This window comes from Ictalurus furcatus, chromosome 8 (assembly GCF_023375685.1).
Source record: "Ictalurus furcatus strain D&B chromosome 8, Billie_1.0, whole genome shotgun sequence".
Lineage (NCBI taxonomy): Eukaryota > Metazoa > Chordata > Actinopteri > Siluriformes > Ictaluridae > Ictalurus > Ictalurus furcatus.
Window position 1 is genome coordinate 4,249,941 of NC_071262.1, and position 19,833 is coordinate 4,269,773.

Below are 19,833 nucleotides of genomic sequence, written 5' to 3' on the forward strand. Positions count from 1 at the left end.
TTATAATAGTTGGCTGATTATTATTTTTTTGGATTAATTGGATTGGGGCGGGGCAAACTTTCAGTACCATATTTTAGTTTATTTAAAATAAAATCCACAAACTGAGTGTTACAAACATAAACTTCAGACTAAAACTTTTACACATTATTCCGTGCTTTTTGTGCATCCATAAAAATTATGCATAAATACTTATATATAATATAAATTAATATATAATGTATATTATATAATAGTATTTATGCATTACTTTTTATAAACGGTAACGTTGATATAAACAGTAAACTGAAGAAAGTTATTGTCGGTGACTCTGGGTGTCTGCTAAAGCTAGCGGCGTCGCGTTACGTGCATATGACGTCATGCGCTGTCGACTAGGAAGCGGCTTATTCTTCTGGATAGTAAAAAAAATCGCCCGTGTTCCTTTTGAAACGATATTACCTTTCTAAAATTCATACACTAGATGGTAGAGTACAAAGTGCATAGTGTAAGTGTATAGTACGTCATTTGGGACACAACTTTAGTATTTACTCTTCGAAGCGTGTTTTCGGAACAGAAGTAACGTAATGAGTAAACGCACCCCGTACCGCACAGACCAACTAATCCATAATGAGATTTGTTGACAGCGATTTTCATCATCGATTATTATCGATTTTATCGATTAGTTGTTGCAACTCTAATCAATACATTAATATAATGTCCTTAGTAATGTGGAAATGATAAGGTGTTAAATACAATTTTGTATTATTCTTTTTATTTAATTTCTATTGTTTTTCATGTGTCTCCATTGGCTTGTCTCCACTTTGTTAGCAAAGACTTAGCAAAACTAGCATGATCCATAAAATGGCACCCTCACAAATTGCAATATGAGTTTTTTCTTCTTCATTTTATCATATCACCCCCTCTACTGTATGTTCAGCGCATTTTAAATGCACCCAGCATGCACTGTGACTCCAGAGTACATCTGGTTGATTTTGTGATGCCATCTCTACCATGTATTTACATACGTTTGGCGTCAGAGAGAAAACACTCTAGTGTCATCAAATAATTCTTACAAACTATAGCAAATTCCAAGAAGAAATCAATGAGAGCTTACAGTGCAGTTTCTACAAGTGTGACTTGTTCATGTCGCCTCCAAACAGTCAGCTGAATCCCCATTTATTGTTCTTTTGTAACATTAAATGTCTAAATAAAAGTATATGCTCTTTAACGCTAACTGTAATTGTAAAAGCTATTTAATGAAGAATCTTTTGTTGACCCCTGTTGTCCTTTTGAAATATCCCCTGAGTAATGTTCAGTGATTAATAGCTTCTGTAAAGATCCTACCCCTGGGGCTATCATGCTGTCTTGCTGGTCCACTGCAGATCAATACTAGCATTAAAATGTTGAGGAGCAAGGAAATATCTAATTAAACAGATCTAAGCTTGCCAATCCATGTTAAAATCAGCTTGTTTTTCACTTTGTGAAATCCGATCTGACACTCACGATGTTATTTTCTTAAGATGACACTAAATGTCTAAATCTGTTGTGATAACCCAGGTGACTACTATCATAAAAAAGTGTCATATATGACATTCGATATATTAGATGCATCTGAAGTTGTGAAATGTAAGTCACCGAGAGCAGACTCTCCCCACTGGAGCACAGGTAGTTAGCATCTGAAATTTCTAATTTGACTTTTAACAGCTTTGATCGTCCCTCTCCTGGAAAATGATCATTTAGGAGACCATTAACCTTCATCTATGCAAACTAATATTCTGGTTTGTTCCTGGTCATGATGCATTAAATTGTGTGAGAAGTAGAATGTTGGGTTTATGTGATGTTGCAAAAGGCATAAATATATAAATGAACATGATTTCTGCGGAATAAAACTTTACAAAATCCAACATTATATTATGAGTACTTGACAGCATGATGCGTTCGCCTCACACCTCGAGGGTTCGGGTCTCGATTCCCACCGTGACCCTGTGTGTGCGGAGTTTGCATTGTTCTCCCCGTGATGCGGGGGTTTCCACCGGGTACTCCGGTTTCCTCCTCCGGTCCAAAGATATGCATGGTAGGCTGATTGGCGTGTCTACAGTGTCCGTAGTGTATGAATGGGTGTGTGAGTGTGTATGTGATTGTGCCCTGCGATGAATTGGCAGGGTGTCCAGGGTGTACCCTGCCTTGTGCCCGATGCTCCCTTTGATAGGCTCCAGGTTCCCCGTGACCCTGAAAAGGAGTAAGCGGTAGAAGATGGATGGATGGATGGATGGACTGCATGATGTGTTGGGACGCAACACTGGTGACGCTGGCGTTAAAAGACAACGACACTTTATGCACTACTCTAATGCCAAGTCATACAATAGCATCTGTTTTGCATTCACACAGCTTGCATGGCAGCTAGACTATAGATTGATCTGCAGGTGGGTGACGTTTTTCATTTGACATAGAAAGCTAAAATTAAATGGATATAGGGTGTCCCCCGCCAGGTGCCCCATGCTCCCTGAGATAGGCTCCAGGTTCCCCACGACCCATGGATGGATGGATGGACGGATGGATATTTCTTCTAATATTCTACACTTAAAAGACTGAGGCTTGTATTTATAAAGCTCGAGGAACATTAGTCTGTACGTCCAGTCTGTGGTCCTATCTCAAAGTAGGCTATAGGTTTTGTGCAGAGAGATGCGAGGATCACATTTCTTTGTTTTAATTAATTAATTCATTTGGATCCATGTGAATTTACACAGTGGGTGGTTAAGGATAAGGATTGGATTGTTTTTGTGCTGGAATTTTTTTTACTCGATTAAAGCATTTTTCACTGGTCCACCAAACTCTACTACCTCTTCCATGACTCACATTGTTATCCTTGAGAGATTAAATGGAAGAAACATGGCACACTGAATGATGCATTGAATAAAATCCCCTTTTATATAGGCAGAAAATGTCTATTATTTTTTTTGCAGTAGCGAAAGCTACTCTGAGTGAAATACAGTACATGAAAATACTTGTGCTGCATGTTGAGCTTTCGCAATCTTTCACTGCCTTTCACGTTTGCAAAAAGAGCTTCTGGGAGTGAATTGTACAAAAGTGTCACTTGCAGCATAGGTGCAGTGGCATGGAGTTGGAGCTGAGACAGGGCGTGGACTTGCCCTTGAGATTATGACAAAATTAAGCAATGGAGAAACTCCTGGGTTTTTTTTTTTCTTTTTCTGCCAGGATTATTTGTAATGCCTAACTATATTTTTTTGACATTTCACAATGGTGTATTATTTGTGTAAACGTCAGTTTCTTCGTCACAGCAGGCAGGAACCGAATACTGTGGCACTTTGAGCACAGAGGTCATTGTTGATTACTATTCTCTTCAAAGTGAAAAAATCAAAAAACCACAAATTTAATTTTTTTGGACGTCACTGACAGGTTCTTTCAGCAGAACAATCGTTTGGCTACTTGGAATGTTCAGCTGGCTTTCCACCAGCTCGATTCTTTCTGTTCTCTATCACACCATGTGCAGTGTGCCATTTTGCTGCCAGCCAGAATCTGAGTTATGATTAATAGGTGTTACTGAAGTGCTCACAGCAATGTTCAACCTACTTTTTTCAGAGTCCATAATTACTTTTTAACTTAAAAAAAAACTCCTTGGGCAAACTAATACCTCTAATACACCTGAGTGTATGTTGTGCAAAAACTACATGAACATTAGCCCCGAACATTGACGTATTATTTAAATAAAACGATTATTAAACAGTACTGCAGGACATCGAGAATCAAGGTCTAAAAGTGTGTTCAAAGAAACAAATATGCACACGGTGAAGGTACAAATATCTAGAACAGGTGAAATAAGCTTTCAAAGCTATTATGAGTCAGCGAGTGGACTCTCTTTGGTAAAGTGGTTTTCTCCAGACGTACAGTAACACTTTCTTCTTTTTACACCACATTGTTAACGACAATAAATAGCAGTTTCTTGACAATAAAAGCCAATAAATGCACACATAAAACCATCCAGCAAAGTGGATTTCTTTAAAATTGCACCATCTTCTTGTTTTGTTTTGTTTTGTTTTGTTTTTTTTAAAAGAAGAAAATACAAGACTAGTGGAATGAGCAGTGTTATGAGCTCCAGTGAGCTACGTCAGACTGTATGCTGGAGGGTTTGGTCATTTTTCTGGGAGTCTACGCCCTGTGAATTAAAGTGCTCTACAACAGCCCTAGCCAAAAATAACAAAATCACCAGCTTTAATACTTACAGTGTATATTAGAGATCTGTGTAGCGACATTGGTTTCAAATGTACACAGCAGGTGTTTACTTAACGCCAGTGATTTGGCTGTGAACTCACCAGGACCACTTTAAAGCACAAGGGTTTTGTTACAGGAATCTTAATCACTGAACCTCTCCTAGTGGCTGGAGATGTTAACGTGCATAAAATGTAGCATGGATTTCTTCCTTGCATAGTATCAGTATCATAAAACATGGTCAGGGTGTCTTAGTTTGTTCGCTTTCTTTCGTTTTTGAGCTGTCCGATAGATATATCTTAGACACGGAGGTTCCACGGTGTTGATGAGTGGCAGGTCGGACACGTTCGAATGAGAGAAGCAAGGATGGAGAGAGGGAACAAGGAACAAGGGACTAAGAGAGAGAAAACATATAACGGCATGTACATTCAGGAGCTCACGACCACTAATAATCCCTCTCAGCCTGAGCAGGGTGTCTGTGGCCTGTATTTACGACTACCCGCAAGGCCAAGCAGAGGAGACGTTCAATACATTCTGGAAAAACTGATTGGACAAAACTCCTCTGTGCTTTTCTCCTTGCCAGGAATTCAGCTTCCAGTCATGCGACGTTACCACACGGGTGGGTGTTATAGATGATCCTGATGAGCGCAGGCTGTGCATTTAATCCTGCGGCATGTTTATAGAATGATGGGCTCCATTTCTGCAGATTAATATCGAGTGCAACACCAGAGTTTGAGTCTCTCTCCAGTTCAATTGCTTAATTCATCATAGTAAATACAACACAGCTGCAAAGCCATTTACACACCCGATAATATTTTTGCTGCGATCAGACAGGCACCAGTTATACTCGGCTTTTAACATGCTTCTTTCTGCAGATCTGATATGAACATGAATAATGTAATTGCATTTGACATAAGCTGACATTTGTCTCAGCGTTGCTCATCATTGCCTAAGTTTTAAAATGTCAGCAGGTAACGTCCTATATTAAATGGAGGCTCAGTGAGAACGAGTCTGTCGGTTACAGTGATCTCCAGAATAATTTATAAATTATTAGCGTAACGTAGGGCTTTAGTCAAAGGAACCGAAAGCAATCGATTCATTCTTTCCGAGTATCTCTCAGTGATACACTGTGAAAAAAAAGCATTATGTTTACAGCATATTGGACAGGGTTTGATGCACCAACTGAGCTGTGTTTCCTGTGCTTAAGTGGACTCCCTCCCTCTGGGCCTCATATTCCCTCACCGGCCATTTCGATGAGGGTGATAAGTGCCTTTATATGAGGTTCATATGCACGATGTGCAAGAATACACAAGAAGGCTTTGAGCAAGAGAGAAGTGTGACTCAGTGATAAGTGTACCTTTAGGAAAGATTCATATTGCTTCTCCCAGGTGGTCGACCTACCCTTGACATGGTGCCAATACATTATGAATAATTTACCCAGTCGATGGCGATGCAATATTCAGCCCTAGAAGTCTGCCTTTGCTTCTGTTTTTCATTCCAGGCCCATGGAGCAATGGCTGAGGGCTGAAGGGCCTAAGCTTTAAGAACTGAAAATTGATCAGTACTGTGTGGAGCGCAGTTTCACTCCACAAGGGACTCCCTTTGCTCCGACACTGATTAGCATTTACAGTGCACAGTGCCCCTATAGCATTTGCAAATGTGATCTTTCTAGAAGGGCCCAGAGAGCTTTGGCTGTAAATGTTATTTCACACGTCTTCATGTATAAGGTTCAGGTGTGGTAGTGATGGAGCTGGGACCTTTATTCATTCCATGTGACTAATAAAAGGAAAGGACCTTTTCACGTCTGGTGCAAGGTATAAGACGAACATGTACAAATATGATTATTCTCAGTAGGCATGGATGGAACTGAATATGACTACATTATTCAGAATGAACAGATAGAAATAAAGATATAAATAGGAGGTGCACTATTCCTTTTCTGTTGTAGGAAAAGTTCATAGGGCACAGAGTTGAGTCTAGGGATGTGCACTGAGACTGGGGTCGCACAGACACAGCAAAAAAAAAAAAAAATTGGGGGGTTTTGGCCACACCTACTTTGGGTTTAAAGTTCAATACAGATATATATACTGATATTTGGAGCAATAAACAGATAAAAAATATCTTAAAACATATTTATTTTAAGTTATTCTTTATTTGATTGCTGATTTTTTTTTTTTTGAGTTATTTATGCTTGTTTTTATGATCGTGTAAAGTGCCTTGAGAAGCTACTTTTAAAGGCGCTATATAAAATAAAGTTAATTATTATTCTTATAAATACTAATAGTGGTATTGCAGCACACCCGAAATCTTCAGGTATGCCATCTCTGATTCGTCCAGATTGGCGTCATTAGACCACAGTGTTGGTTTATAGTGGCACTACAAATCACATGCCGAGTCCATAAAAGTGAGACAATGTAGTAAAGGGAGAAAGAAATACAAATGGGAGTACTTAACTCTCTGGTAATTATCATTAATTCCTTTCCTCTTTTTCCTACATGCAGGACAGAAGATTTGACACAAGGACTAGACAGCGAATAAACACCCAGTTCTGAACAGGAATAAAGAACGTGTGGGTTTTTTTTTTTTTAATACATTTTTTAAGCCACCTAGCCCCTCGATGACAAGAATACGAGTCGAGGGCTTGAAGGACGGAGGCACGTGCTGAGGGAAATTGTTAGTCGGCATCTTTGTGTTCTCACAGACCATGTGGCCAACAGCGCAGAGGAATCGACTTCCAGTGGTCTGGCCTGGATGCCATGCCACCGGGCTGTGGATATGGTTATTTTGTTCAGTTTTGGCATTGGCACGGGCGCAGAGCTACTACCCCACAGTGAACACACATTACGGGAAGCTACGCGGTATGCGTGTTCCACTTCCCAGCGAGATCCTGGGCCCCGTGGACCAGTACTTGGGCGTGCCTTATGCTGCACCACCCGTGGCTGAGAAGCGGTTCCTACCCCCTGAGCCACCCTCGTCATGGTCAGGCATTAAGAATGCCACACACTTTGCGCCCGTATGCCCACAAAACATCCACAATGCCGTGCCTGAGATCATGATGCCCATCTGGTTCACTTTTAACTTGGATATAGTCGCCACGTATATACAGGAGCAAAATGAGGATTGTTTGTACCTCAACATATATGTACCAACCGAAGATGGTGAGTGTGTTGGGTATACAGGAAAAGAATTCTTTTAACTTCTTTCTTCCTTCTTTGTCACCCTCTGTATTGTGTTTGAAGCATGAATTGTCTGGTGCATGCTGTGTCTGTCCACCGTGTTACTACATCTTGACTTGATCTCCCATGATGTCATTTCATCAGCTCTTCCCTTCCATGCCACTGTTAATGGGTTCCTCTTTTGTGTCTTTCAAGATAAAGCCAAAGAATGTAATCAATCATGAAAAAAAGAGAAAAAAAAAAAAAAGCTCAGATTATAATCGGATATAAAGATTGGAATTAATGATCTTGGTGTACCTCCCTCTCCTCACTGTCTTGACTGTTCTGGGGGATTAGAGTTTAGAGATCAGCCTCCTTGATGTACATTGATCCTTTGAAGGGTTGGTAAAAAAAAAAATGCAGGAACACAAGAGGCCTGTAGCATCAGTCCTAGCCATGTAAGACCCATTACTATCCTTTCCCCTGTTCCTGCTGCCTTAATACTGTATTTGTGACCTATTTTCCGCAATATTAAAAGATAAGTGTGGCACCTGGATACTACCATCATGTTCAAGGTGATAAACTTCACATGAAAAACTGTCAAAACAATATGGTCTTCCACACATACTAAAATTCCATATGAAAAAATTCGAGGTCCATTTCCTGAATTAAAGAAATAGTCAAAATAAATATGTATATTGAAATGGACTTTAAATACACGCCACGTTTTTTGGATAAATTTTGGTCAGATCTACAAGAACGATATATTTTCCGCTTTGTAACACCAGCATATTTCTATTTTTTACATAACTCCAATGATACAATGATAACGCCAATGCAAACATGAAAGGCTCAGTCGACTTCATGGTTGTAACGGGTCTTATATAGAAGTGCATGTGAAACAAGGCTTCCTGTGTCCCAACCTGCAGTACAACTGTTCCAGCATTTTTAGATCACGTACCTAAAAATAAAACACCCCAGTGAACTTTCTCAACACCTCTTTTATTGTTCTTGTGGTTGATATTGACGGGAGGAAGGGAGATAGTGGTCTGAAACAATTTGATGCATGTGTCCTCCCAATTTTCTTCCGGAGACTTTTGTTATTTTGTAGTCTTTTATTCATTTCACAGTCAAAAGAATATCCAAGGAATGTGCCAGAAAACCCAACAAGAAAATATGTAGAAAAGGAGGTATGTAAGCAAGCCATCACGGGGGAGCGAAAAAGAGAAGAGAGCGACTGGTACGTCCTCTCTAAAGTCAGCGCCAGAACTCCATCATCTCCGGAGTCAGAGCACTAATTGGAATGGGCAACATGGAAATTGGAGTGCAGATGAATTATGTCTGTATGTTTACAATGTTATATATGAACAAGAAGCAGAATGATTCACAATGTGTGACATCCAGTGAGTGTAGAGTATATATAAATATATATATATATATATTTATATATATATATATATAATGTTAGAGTCCATAATTACTAGGTGTTGCTCACTTATTTCTGTTGATTTACACAATTTTGCAGTAATAATCAGTTGAATTTTGATGCTCCAAGTTCCTTGATGGTAATTATATGTTTCTCAGAATACTAATGTATGACATATGGAATACTGAAGCATTATATTGTGCATTACAATTGTTGTGGAAAAATCAGTGTACTAACCAACCATAATACTCATCATAGTCTGTGTTAATTAATGGGTCCTCGTGTCAAATTACTAAATGATGTTATACTCCAAATCAGCGTAAAACACACCGGACTAGAATTTATTTAGAGGTAGATTATGTTTTAGCAGTAGATATATCCTGTAGTAGCATGATGATCAAACGAATGTAAAGTGTGTGATATAAGTGTGCTTTGTCATTTTAACGTAGATGATGTTTGTTTGAATAGTTTGTTAAAAAGTACATTCAGTTAGTGAGGAATTCACATCTTTTGCAAAGTTGGAGGAGGAAACAATAATGAAATAAGGCTTTTGCGTGTGTTATTTGTTCACAGCAGCTGTGGCAACTTCCACACATGTACAGTATAATTAAGTGTCAGGTATAATAAAGATCGAACAACTGAACACAAAGGCATTGAACAACAAAAGATATGTGTGAATGAGAAACTTTTCACAGGCTCTCTTTAAATCATTTTGGTATCAGAGGTGATGTTGTGAAAACATGCCTTGAATATCGAATAGAAAACCTTGGTAATTTTCAGCCATTGTTCTGAGAATCAAACTTTCTCATTATTTTGAGATACTGAGTGAAGCATTATTTCTGGAAACTTTTTTTTTTTTTTTTTTTGTCTTCAAATTGCAAAAACTGGCTTATACAAATTTAATACCTGCCCTTTGGTCTTATTAATTTGCTTGTACAATTGCCATTCTCTAAGTGACTTTTAGGCTCTGTAAATCACATTGTATCTGCGAATAGATGTGCATAGACACTGCTTTGTATTTCTCAAGATATGCTATTTTTGAAAGGCTCAATCCTTTATATAATACATCTGTTTTCAAGTTTTTGGTAGGTGTTATGAAGTTATATCATGTTTTTACATACAAATCTTTAGTAAATAAGGATCCGAGTTCCCAGTTTATTAGCTATACCTATGTATAAACCGGCGACTCGTATATTAGCATGACACATGACTAGTGAATTCATTACTTCTCTCTTCTTTGTATTGATGTTTTCAGCAAAAATAAGGGGAGATGCATGCAAGGAGATGTTTGTACCTAGAAAATATATATATGTGTATATATATATATATATATATATATATATATATATATATATATATATATATATATATATATATAATTTATTATTATTATTATTATTATATTTTTTTTAATTAAAAACTACTACTACTAAAAGAGATAGGCCTAGTACTGTGACAAGAAAATCGTATTGGCTTTCATTACCATTGCTTTTTTCTTTCTTTCTTTCTTTCTTTTTTTTACAAGCAAGAGCCATAAAAATGACTGACTGAATTAGATCAGCCACATGCAAGAACTCCAATTATAAATATATTAGGAACCCACAGAGATTTCAGCTCAGATCTAATGTCAGCTTGTGTAACTCCTTTCCTTGTGTAGCCATGTTTTCCATTTATATAGCCAGGTCATGCCTTTCTGTTTGACAAACACTTATAAAATCCAGGTGCCAGTACATATTCAGTATGTAATCTGTTTGAATCTAAACTTGGTGCATTTTCCTTTTTGGCAGAGACTATCTGAGTGAGGTGATCTCAGTCCAGTTCCAAGTGAACTTGAGTGTAATTGCAATGAGAAAGTGTTTTGACCTTGAATAGATCTAACTGCAGGAAGCGAACCAAACATGCTGTATATTTTGGGTTGCGAGCCACAGGATGCAGGACAAAGCTGCAGCACTGTAGATGTGCAATGTGTTCTGGGTATTTAGACAGACAAACAAACAAAAAAAAGACAATAAAAGCTGGATGTGACACAAAATGAACCAAATAGCAAATTAACTAAAAGTATCAATTTCACTCTGTTTCAAACTCATTAAATTGACCCTAAATATTATTATTATTATTATTATTATGGCATTATGGTTTCAGGTTCTCAGTATGTCCATCTGTCTGTGCATTTGTCCACCCTAGATTCTAGTTAGTGTAATATCTCAAGAACGAGCGGGTGAATGTTTGTAGGATTTATACGGATTTATCATTGTAACCAGCAGATGAACCTGTTTTAGAACTGGTCCAAACAGGGTCACGGTCAAATGTCTGAAATTGATTTTTCTTCAATAGCTTCTTCCACGTTTGAAGTTTTAGGCATACAAATTAGTAAGAACAAGGTCAAAATTTATTGTTGGTAGTGGAGGCGTCCATGTCAGCTCCACTGGTGTGAAGTTCTACTTGTTTGGTTTTCTAAAGAACTTTTCAGGCCATGAATTTGTGGACACTTTTTTGTTGCTGCAAGATATAAACCGAATAATCGTATTTACCCCACGTGATGGCAATATTTATAGTGAGATTTTTAGTTCTCTGTAACAGAATGATTAAAGAATTCTCAATTAAAAACAAGTTATTTGGGAAACCAAAATATTGTTCTTCTATATTGCACTCTAAAGAACCCTACGCGTGCCGGAAGATGGAATAACTGAAAATTAATACTGACATATTTTTACTGACATAAAACACAATAAGATTGTTAGAGTATACTGATGTATTTTCCTTTGTATAAATAGAAAGATGCTTCTGCTGCACTTCCAATAGCAATTCAGCTGCAGATGATAACTAAGTATTTTCGAAAGAAATTCGTTTTTCTTTGATTTGATACAGCAGCGATCACCGCCGTTCATTTATCTTGTTAAGTGAAATATTTACATGGTATTACAAGATATAGATGTTATTGTAGATGACTTTAAATCCCAGCCAAGTGCCAGTATAAGTGTAAATGATGACTAAAATGTAAACTCCCAGCCCTCTGAATTCAGTTTATTAAAGGGATTCATCTGCGAGTGACAGTGCGTGTGTAACACCACAGCTGATTAATTGTCACATTAAAGGGATCGGTGCAGACCTCTCAATCAGCAATTTGAAAGTTGGAATAATTATGAGAGAGTGATGTGTTCGTGGCAGAATTTCTGAGCAGTGTTGTTCCCTTAAACCGATTTTAACTTGCATAGACAAGCCTCGGGGCTCTGAAACTTCAAAAGAATCGTCTGTTAAAGAAAATAAAGTTTGTTCATTTTTATCTATTTGGCATAATTATCTGCATTATGGATCAGTGTTTACTTTTGATATATTTGAGTAATAAAATCTGACATGGCCACCCCAAGGTGCCCAGCAGTAAATGTTAAATGATTCCAAATAGGTTTCTTTGAAGTGCAAAGTCGAACAGCGAACCAAATCACTTGGGTGAAAAAGGACGTGATTGCATTCACCACGATTATTCTCAAATGACTATTGCCTAACTTTTAACAAACATGCAATCTCAGTTCAGTGTTGAGACTTTCTGTAGAAAATTATTTACATTGTCTGAATTAAAGCCATAGAAAATGCCATAAAAGTGTGTTTAAGAAAGCATACACATAGACGTGAGCCAGGCTGAATGGAACACTGAAAATCCCTGTTGATTGAGTCACGAAAATTTCGAAATGGCTTATTAAAGTGTTGGGGAAGAAATGAAAATGTATTGATAAGATGTCAGCTGCAAATGAGCATTGAAAAAAAAAGGCCAATTAGAACATTTTAAGGAAAGTTATTACTCGAGAAGACTCAGAACTGCAAACTGCAAATGATTAGTGGATCATTAGAGAAAACAATCACCGGAGAGATTTGCTCTACGTAGATTTCCTTTGTGGTAGTGATCCTCTGTATCTCGTTCAGTAATGAGCAGGGACAACGTCCTGACTTACCCTCAAACTTATATTTGGACGGGTTCACAATTCGAATCTTAGGACTCGCACCTATAATCTGTTTTCTGAGTTTGATATGTATATTTTTGGTTTGTTGGTCAGCCATATTGCTCAGAATGTGGTGATTGAAAACTGTAAACAAGCCTTTTCCAAGTGCATGTACAGATCATAAAAAGCACGGCGAGAATAGAGCCGACTCTGACTGAATTACAAAAAAAAAAAAAACATTTAAATAACTATCTTAAAAGATTTGGTGTCTCGTGTCCACTGTGTATTTTCTCTTTTTCTTCATTTGTCTGGAATATATACAGAAACATATCCAGAACGCATAGCATTTCTGCAGTGCTACAGCTCTGCCCTTTGATTCAATTGTAGCTCAGTTTAGCAATTCACACCTACAAAAAAAAAAAAACAACAAACAAACAAACAAAAAAAAAACAGCTGCAACATAAAATATACAGCATGTTTAATTCAATTCCTTCAGTTGGGGCAAATCGCTTTCCCACTGCAAATGAACTGTGCTAGAGTTCACTTGGAACCGGGCTGAGATCACCACACTGAGATGCTCCTGGACCGATGCCTGAACATAGTGCATGAAGGGGGAAAACATGAATCGAACCAGATTTCAATTCAAATAGGCTAAACACTGCATGTGTGAAAGCACCCTCAAACCCAGTGCCAAACGTTTAAGGAACAAAGCAAGGTGACTTGGCAAATAAGAGCAATATATGATGCGTAAATGCGTAAAGCAAATCGTGTATTTATTTAACTATACAGACTGCAGTTGAATAAAAACAATTTCAAAAACAGTTAAGCATCATGGCGTGACTGGATGAGAGTGATACTCTGATAAATGGTAAGTAGAAAGGATTTGGTGTACTTGGATAATAACAGGCAGCTAAGCAGGAATAGTAACCGATTAGTCTATAGGTGTGTCAGAAACAGTGGTGGAGAAAATAGAATGAATGAATATCTGATGTTTTTCATTGCCATTGCAATCCAGACATTAACACACAACTGCATAGGAAGGTACAGTAAATGTGAGATAGGCAAGGAAATATCCCAGTGTGTTACTGCTGAAAGCCTATTTAAGCCGACTAGTGACACATTACTGATCAAGCAGTTACCAAAAGAGATAAAATAGGAACTTGCGTAAGGAAGATAAGATACAGCCCTGCAACCGATCAGTCGTTTTTTGTTTCAACTTTTACACATTTGTATCTCGGAAGATTAAGATTTCAACCTGGAGGTGTTTTTGCCCTCAAATCATAATCTTAACCCGTTCTCGCAAGTGCACTGGTGATCCATTCCACCGCTGGAATGGATATCGATTTATTGGACGTTTTCAATCGGTTAATAACAAGTGAATTATTTTATCACCCTGTCTATTATAAGACGGCAAGGCTGCTACCAAGTTTTGTTATAAGATCAGTCAGGACACTGTTGGGTTTCTGTATGTAGAGCATGATGACTCTGGTCTTGTTTACACGAGTGCGTTTTCGTTTTAAAACATAGCATAGCTTTTGCTACGGTTACGCCTGTCGTCTACACTACTCCGGCGTTTTCCACCCTCGAAAACGGAGACTCAGGACCGTTTTAGTTTGAAAACTCCGGGCTCGCGTTTCAGTGTAAACAGACCAAAGCGAAGACTTTTGAAAACGAAGGCGTGGCTTCGCCCACATTCGCCCCCTGATTGGGTCTTCTGGATCATTGCGTATCTTTCCCTGATTCGTCAAGCTCCTATCATATGACCATTACGCTACCTTGATCATATACACAGCAATACGGAGACTGAATCGCAAGCTTTGCTGGCTTTGTTGTCATTCTTAGCAGCCACTGTGCAGTTTAATTTCTGTATTTTATAATATAGAAAACTAGGCAAGCTATGACTAGAATACTCTGCAACAAATGTCATAAACCACCATCCTGTTTACACTTGTACACGCATGCCCAGTGTGCTTGAATGGTCATGTGACATGCGTATCGTGTAGTGTGGACGGAGATCGTTTCTGAAACACAGCGGAAACGCCAATGCGGACGAGGATCGTTTTCACTGTAAAACACTGTTTTAAAACGCACTAGTGTAAACAGGGCCTCTGTGTTTAGCTGCTGGTGAGCAGGGTTATGGGAATAAAGAGGGTTGTGAGCACCCTGCTGGGCAAACAGTTCTCACCTCTCCACAATAACATCGGTACAGAGATAGAAAGCACAACTAAAGTTGTTTTTTTTTTTTCATACAGAACGCACAACTAAAGATTTTTCTGATAGTAAAACACCATATACAACTGCCACAAAAAAAAAATAAAATTTATCCCTACTAGTCTAAGTAAAAAAAAAAAAAAAAAGAGATTTTTATGAATCACGGCACATTCTTAAAGCCCTGAGTGTCTACTTTCATATGAGTTATTAACCACTACCGTGGAGTGTGACATCTCAAATCATTTCAATGCTGAACACGGACACTTCAAAACAATTGGAAATTAATTTTTTTGGCCTTTGGTAAAAAGTGTTAATAAATCTTTGCCTTGTTGTAGATTTGAAAAAAAAAAAAAAAGAAAGAAAAAGAAAAAAGAAGCTAAAAAAATATTGCTGTAACTGAAATTAAAATCTTTTTCTTTTTAATCTACTTTTTGTGGTGACTAATTAAATATTTGGGAGCAAACCCAGGGTTTTATGGACCATAAAAAAATTTGATTAAATGAAAGATTTAATGGTTTTGATTGATTCTTTTATTTTGGTGAGTCAGGGACATGGCAGCTTTTTTTGCTGCCAAATAATAATTCGCTTCATGTAGCAGATCTAGAGAAATTAGACATTTTAAGTCAAATTAAATTACCATGCATAGAACATAATTTTTATATTTTTTTTGACTGCAGTTAAAAAGCTTTATCAGAGCTATTGAGATAATAACATGAAATTGTTACCAGAAGGACATCACAAATAATGTATGCTGTTTGCTTGGTAATTTATAAATTAAAATAAATGATAAATGATAATCAAAGTATTTTGTTTATTATAATGACCGGTCAGTGAAAAGGCATCAAAATCATGATGTATCGCAAACAAGGTAGTGATTAACATTATTGTTTTTATCCAGTAGACCCTCATCTTTTTCATCCACTGAAAGAAGTGCTTTATTGGTTTCTGCACACGAACCTGTAATCTCATGTAAATTCTTAGAAATTAGCATGATGTAAAACCAGCAGGAACTGTTGCCAAGCAACGATAACTCATCAGCTCTCCAAGCCCGTTGATCGCCCTTTCGAATCCTCGGTGTCTGTCAATCCACTCGGTCCCAGAGACTCACAAAGAAAACAAAGTGGCAAAAACCTGATGTTAAAAATATCGCTTGTTTAAGTTGAAAACGAACAAGAGGGGAAAAAAAAAAAAAACCTGCAATCTGCACTTTGCTCGAGTACAATCACAGCAGTAATGATAGGTTTTGCAGTGAGCAAACTGCACTGAAGTTCATCTAATCACTTCCTTCTTGTAACGTTCAGCTCTGCACACAGCGATGTTTGCCACCCTGCTCGTCAGATATGGGGCCGAAAGCTCAGGAGGCGTGATTATGATGAATCCTTAACGTTTGTCATGTGTTCTTTATGCATGTGTCAGTTGTGTGGTTAGTGAAGAAAGTGCATAAAATCAGGAGAATCTGAAAGTCCATAGCAGGGGTCAGAATACAGGTGGGCAATAGCATAAAGGGTAATGGATGATAAGACAACACACTCGCAAGAGTAAAAAAAAATAAAAAATTGAGAAAACAACTTAAACTAAAGCAAAAATGTATGATAAGGCTTCGCACTGAGACAGTGAAATGGCAGGGGATACTGGGGTGGGGGGTTATATCTTAATCAGCTCCCTAGGTGGTGAATCAGTACATGAGTTCGGGCACTGGTTAGGACCCTGGCCGACTACACATTGGGACACTGCTGACTCGATTTCCACTGAGCTGACTACGCCTACGTACCCGTACTGGCATTTATCAACAACACGCAGGCTTGATATCTTTCTGTCAGCTTAATCACACCTGTTTCTCTCATGGTACTTCAAGCAGGATCGCAGGCTACTGTAGCTGGTGGATTTTTTAAACAATTAAAAGTCATTAGACTCAAGCAAACCGTTTATAGAACATTAAATAACGTTTTAAAAATCGCTAACGTAAGTAATCACGTGAGAGCTACAACAACGATAACGAGCTACTTACATTTGTAGACGAAGTTATCATTTTCGATAAGGAGACTTGGTGAGCATCGATGCGCCCTGGTTTTTCGCGGTGCATTGTGGGATTTATTTATTTATTTATGTATTCGGGAGGGAACGATTCAGTGCACTGGAAGGATTTTGCGATTGAGACAGCCCTTAAAATGGAAGACCTGATCAGCGCCCTGACTACTGAACTAGGGAGCCGGCTGAGACGCACCCATAGACACACTAATTAAGGTTTTAACACAGAACAGGCTAACACATCAGGGTAATCAATCAACATCAGGACTGGGTCCGAGACACATGGGAAAGTAAGCAAAAGCATGTGATATGAACCCAAAAGTTTTTTTTACACAAGAGCAGCGCTTGTCGTACTGGGAAACATGCCATGCTGCGAGGAAGAATTCATGACAGTCATTTTGTCCAGCCCCTTGTCAGAATTTCTCTTGCTCAGTACAATATCTTTGTAATGCACTACAGAGCAAGTCCCAGTGTCAGTTTGAGTACATTAAAACGTTTCAAAACTATCCTTTAGCACTGCATACGAGCCCATTTTCCGCATGATCACTTGTCCTGAGAGTTATTTATCCGTTTAAGTTAATTACAACAGCTACACTGCTTCAAATGCAAGGTGAAATTATTGCACTTGCAGTAATTCTTTTCTCATTTGCTTACTCGAGATTTGCTATATAAGCATGTATTTTGCAGAAATCTCTTCAGGCAGCTATTCCTCTCGTTTCAAGTGGGGACTGACACGAAATTGCTCACAAAATTATTTAAGAATTTATGTTTATTATCATTTCTCGAATCGTTTGAGAGAGGGGAATTTGGCAGCATCAGACCGCAGATCAGATTTTCATAGCGATCTGTACGAAGGCTGTGCGGGAAAGAAAAAAAAAAAAAGCCTTTCTTTAGAAACCACTGTGAATGTTGGGGGCTTAAAAAACCGCACGATGCGGTCGGAGCAGAAAAATAATTGTCATCCTGCAGCAGATCACTACAGATTGCCAATGTGATGAAAACGCCACTACCTGCTAGGCTGAGCAATAACATGGCATGGAATTGCAAGGTTTCTATCCAGCTGTAGAGGAAAGCAGTAAGTGAGGTTGCGTATGTTTGTCTATGCATGAACCTGCAGGGCCAGAGAAGCTGTAAGCAATACAGAAGAAAAAAGAATTCGGATGTCCACTCCGATTTATATGGAACAGCTCTGTTAAATGTGTTGCAAACCCAGTCCTGGCAGGAGCTTTGCGTTCAGCACTGGCGCCTCATTCATTTTGACTTGAAATGCAAGACACAGCTTGGCCAGGAAGTTCCCATTCAGTTCCCCCTGCTGCTCATATACTGGCCCAGTATATCTCTTCGCTAAAGGACTAGCCTCCAAATAGCTTTTGTCGCTAGTCCCCATAGAAATGCCAAGGACTGGTTTCAAGACAGCTGAAAACGGAAGATAGAAATGGTGTAGGCCAATTTGTCTCCCAGTTTTTTTTTTTCCACTTAGCACTGTTTTCTAGTGCACTCCTCCTTCCAAAAACATAGCGTCTTAAAACAGGCTCAGTCGGAAAATTGTCAAGGGTTTATTCAGTTATTAAATTTAGATCCTTATCGGGGCATTAGTTTTATGGAATCATGGGACGCAGTTCATTTTTATACTAGCTCAGGTTGGCTCGCTGCTATAGTAACTAATAGCACATCGCAGGTCTTAATGTGTCACATAACGTCAATCTTTCTGCTAGCATTCAAAAAACAACAACAACAAAAAAACAGGAGCACTGCTTGTTGTGTTCCTGAGCAGTGTTGTGAACTTTGGCTCACCCTTCCTTTTTGAAATTGCCATCCTCTTTATCTCTAAGTGCCTTTTTTTAGTCCTCTCAAATCTATTCCCTCCAAGTTGGGCATTAAACTTTCAGTGTCTGGAATTGACAGGAATTCATCATAGAAGCAGAAGGCAAGCCTTGGAAAGGAGTGAAAGAAGGAGCCACTAGAGAATTGGAGATGAAGTCTGTAAACTGAAGGACGTTGAATTGTTATTAGGCAGCGTTTCGCCAGTGAAAACCCAGTGAATGTTTTCAGGTTTTTGGAGATCTGCCAATCAGATATCACCCTGACACGCTGTATTTCTCCTTTGTCAAAGCGAGTGCACTTCCCATCCAGTGCTTAGCTGATATCGAGCACATCATCAGTCCAGTGTGTTGGAGGTCATGGGGAGGAGAGAGAGAGCACATTCCTTCTGCACTCCACCACAGGCTGTGATGGGTTGCTGCTTACAGAGGTTAATATCAGAGTGTATTTGGAGGGCGGCTCGCTGGCCATGTGCTAGAGTAATTCATCTTTCAGTTATATACAGTGCCCTGCACTAATATTGGCACCCTTGGTAAATATGCCCAAAGAAGTCTGTAAAATAAATTGTCTTTATTGTTCCACCTTTTGATCTTTTGTTCAAAACTTTCGCAAAAATACTCTGCTCTCATGGATATCAAACAATTGCAAACACAACACAACAAAAAATATCTTTGTTAAATATAGCTGTGGAACAATTATTGCCACCCCATGAATTCCTATGAGAAACATTTGAAGTATATTCCCACTGATTTTAAAATCTTTTAGTACACCTCGGTGAGAAGGAACAGGAAATTGTTCAACCATGACTTCCTGTTTCGCAGGGGTATAATATGAGGTAACGCGCAGGTCAAATTCCCTTAGTCATTCAGAACAATGGGTAAGACCAAGGAATATAGCTGTGATGTGCGGGAAAAGGTTGTTGAGCTTCACAAAATGGGAAGTGGCTATAAGAAAATAGCAAACGCATTTAAAATGCCCATTTCCATCATCAGGGCAATAATTAAGAAGAGGTCGTGTGTCTATATCGTCTCAACACACTGTGAAGAGGATGGTT

The 19,833-nt window shown here is 38.5% G+C and overlaps 1 protein-coding gene across 1 annotated transcript in view; it reads left to right on the top strand.

Annotated features, from left to right (window-relative positions):
* Window positions 1-19,833, top strand: part of nlgn3a (neuroligin 3a) — a 169,036-nt gene that overhangs the window by 35,619 nt on the left and 113,584 nt on the right. The window contains exon 2 of the mRNA XM_053630341.1: window positions 6,705-7,361. Coding sequence (XP_053486316.1) covers window positions 6,908-7,361 — 454 coding nt within the window. The 5' untranslated portion in view covers window positions 6,705-6,907. The remainder of the gene's footprint in view (window positions 1-6,704; window positions 7,362-19,833) is intronic.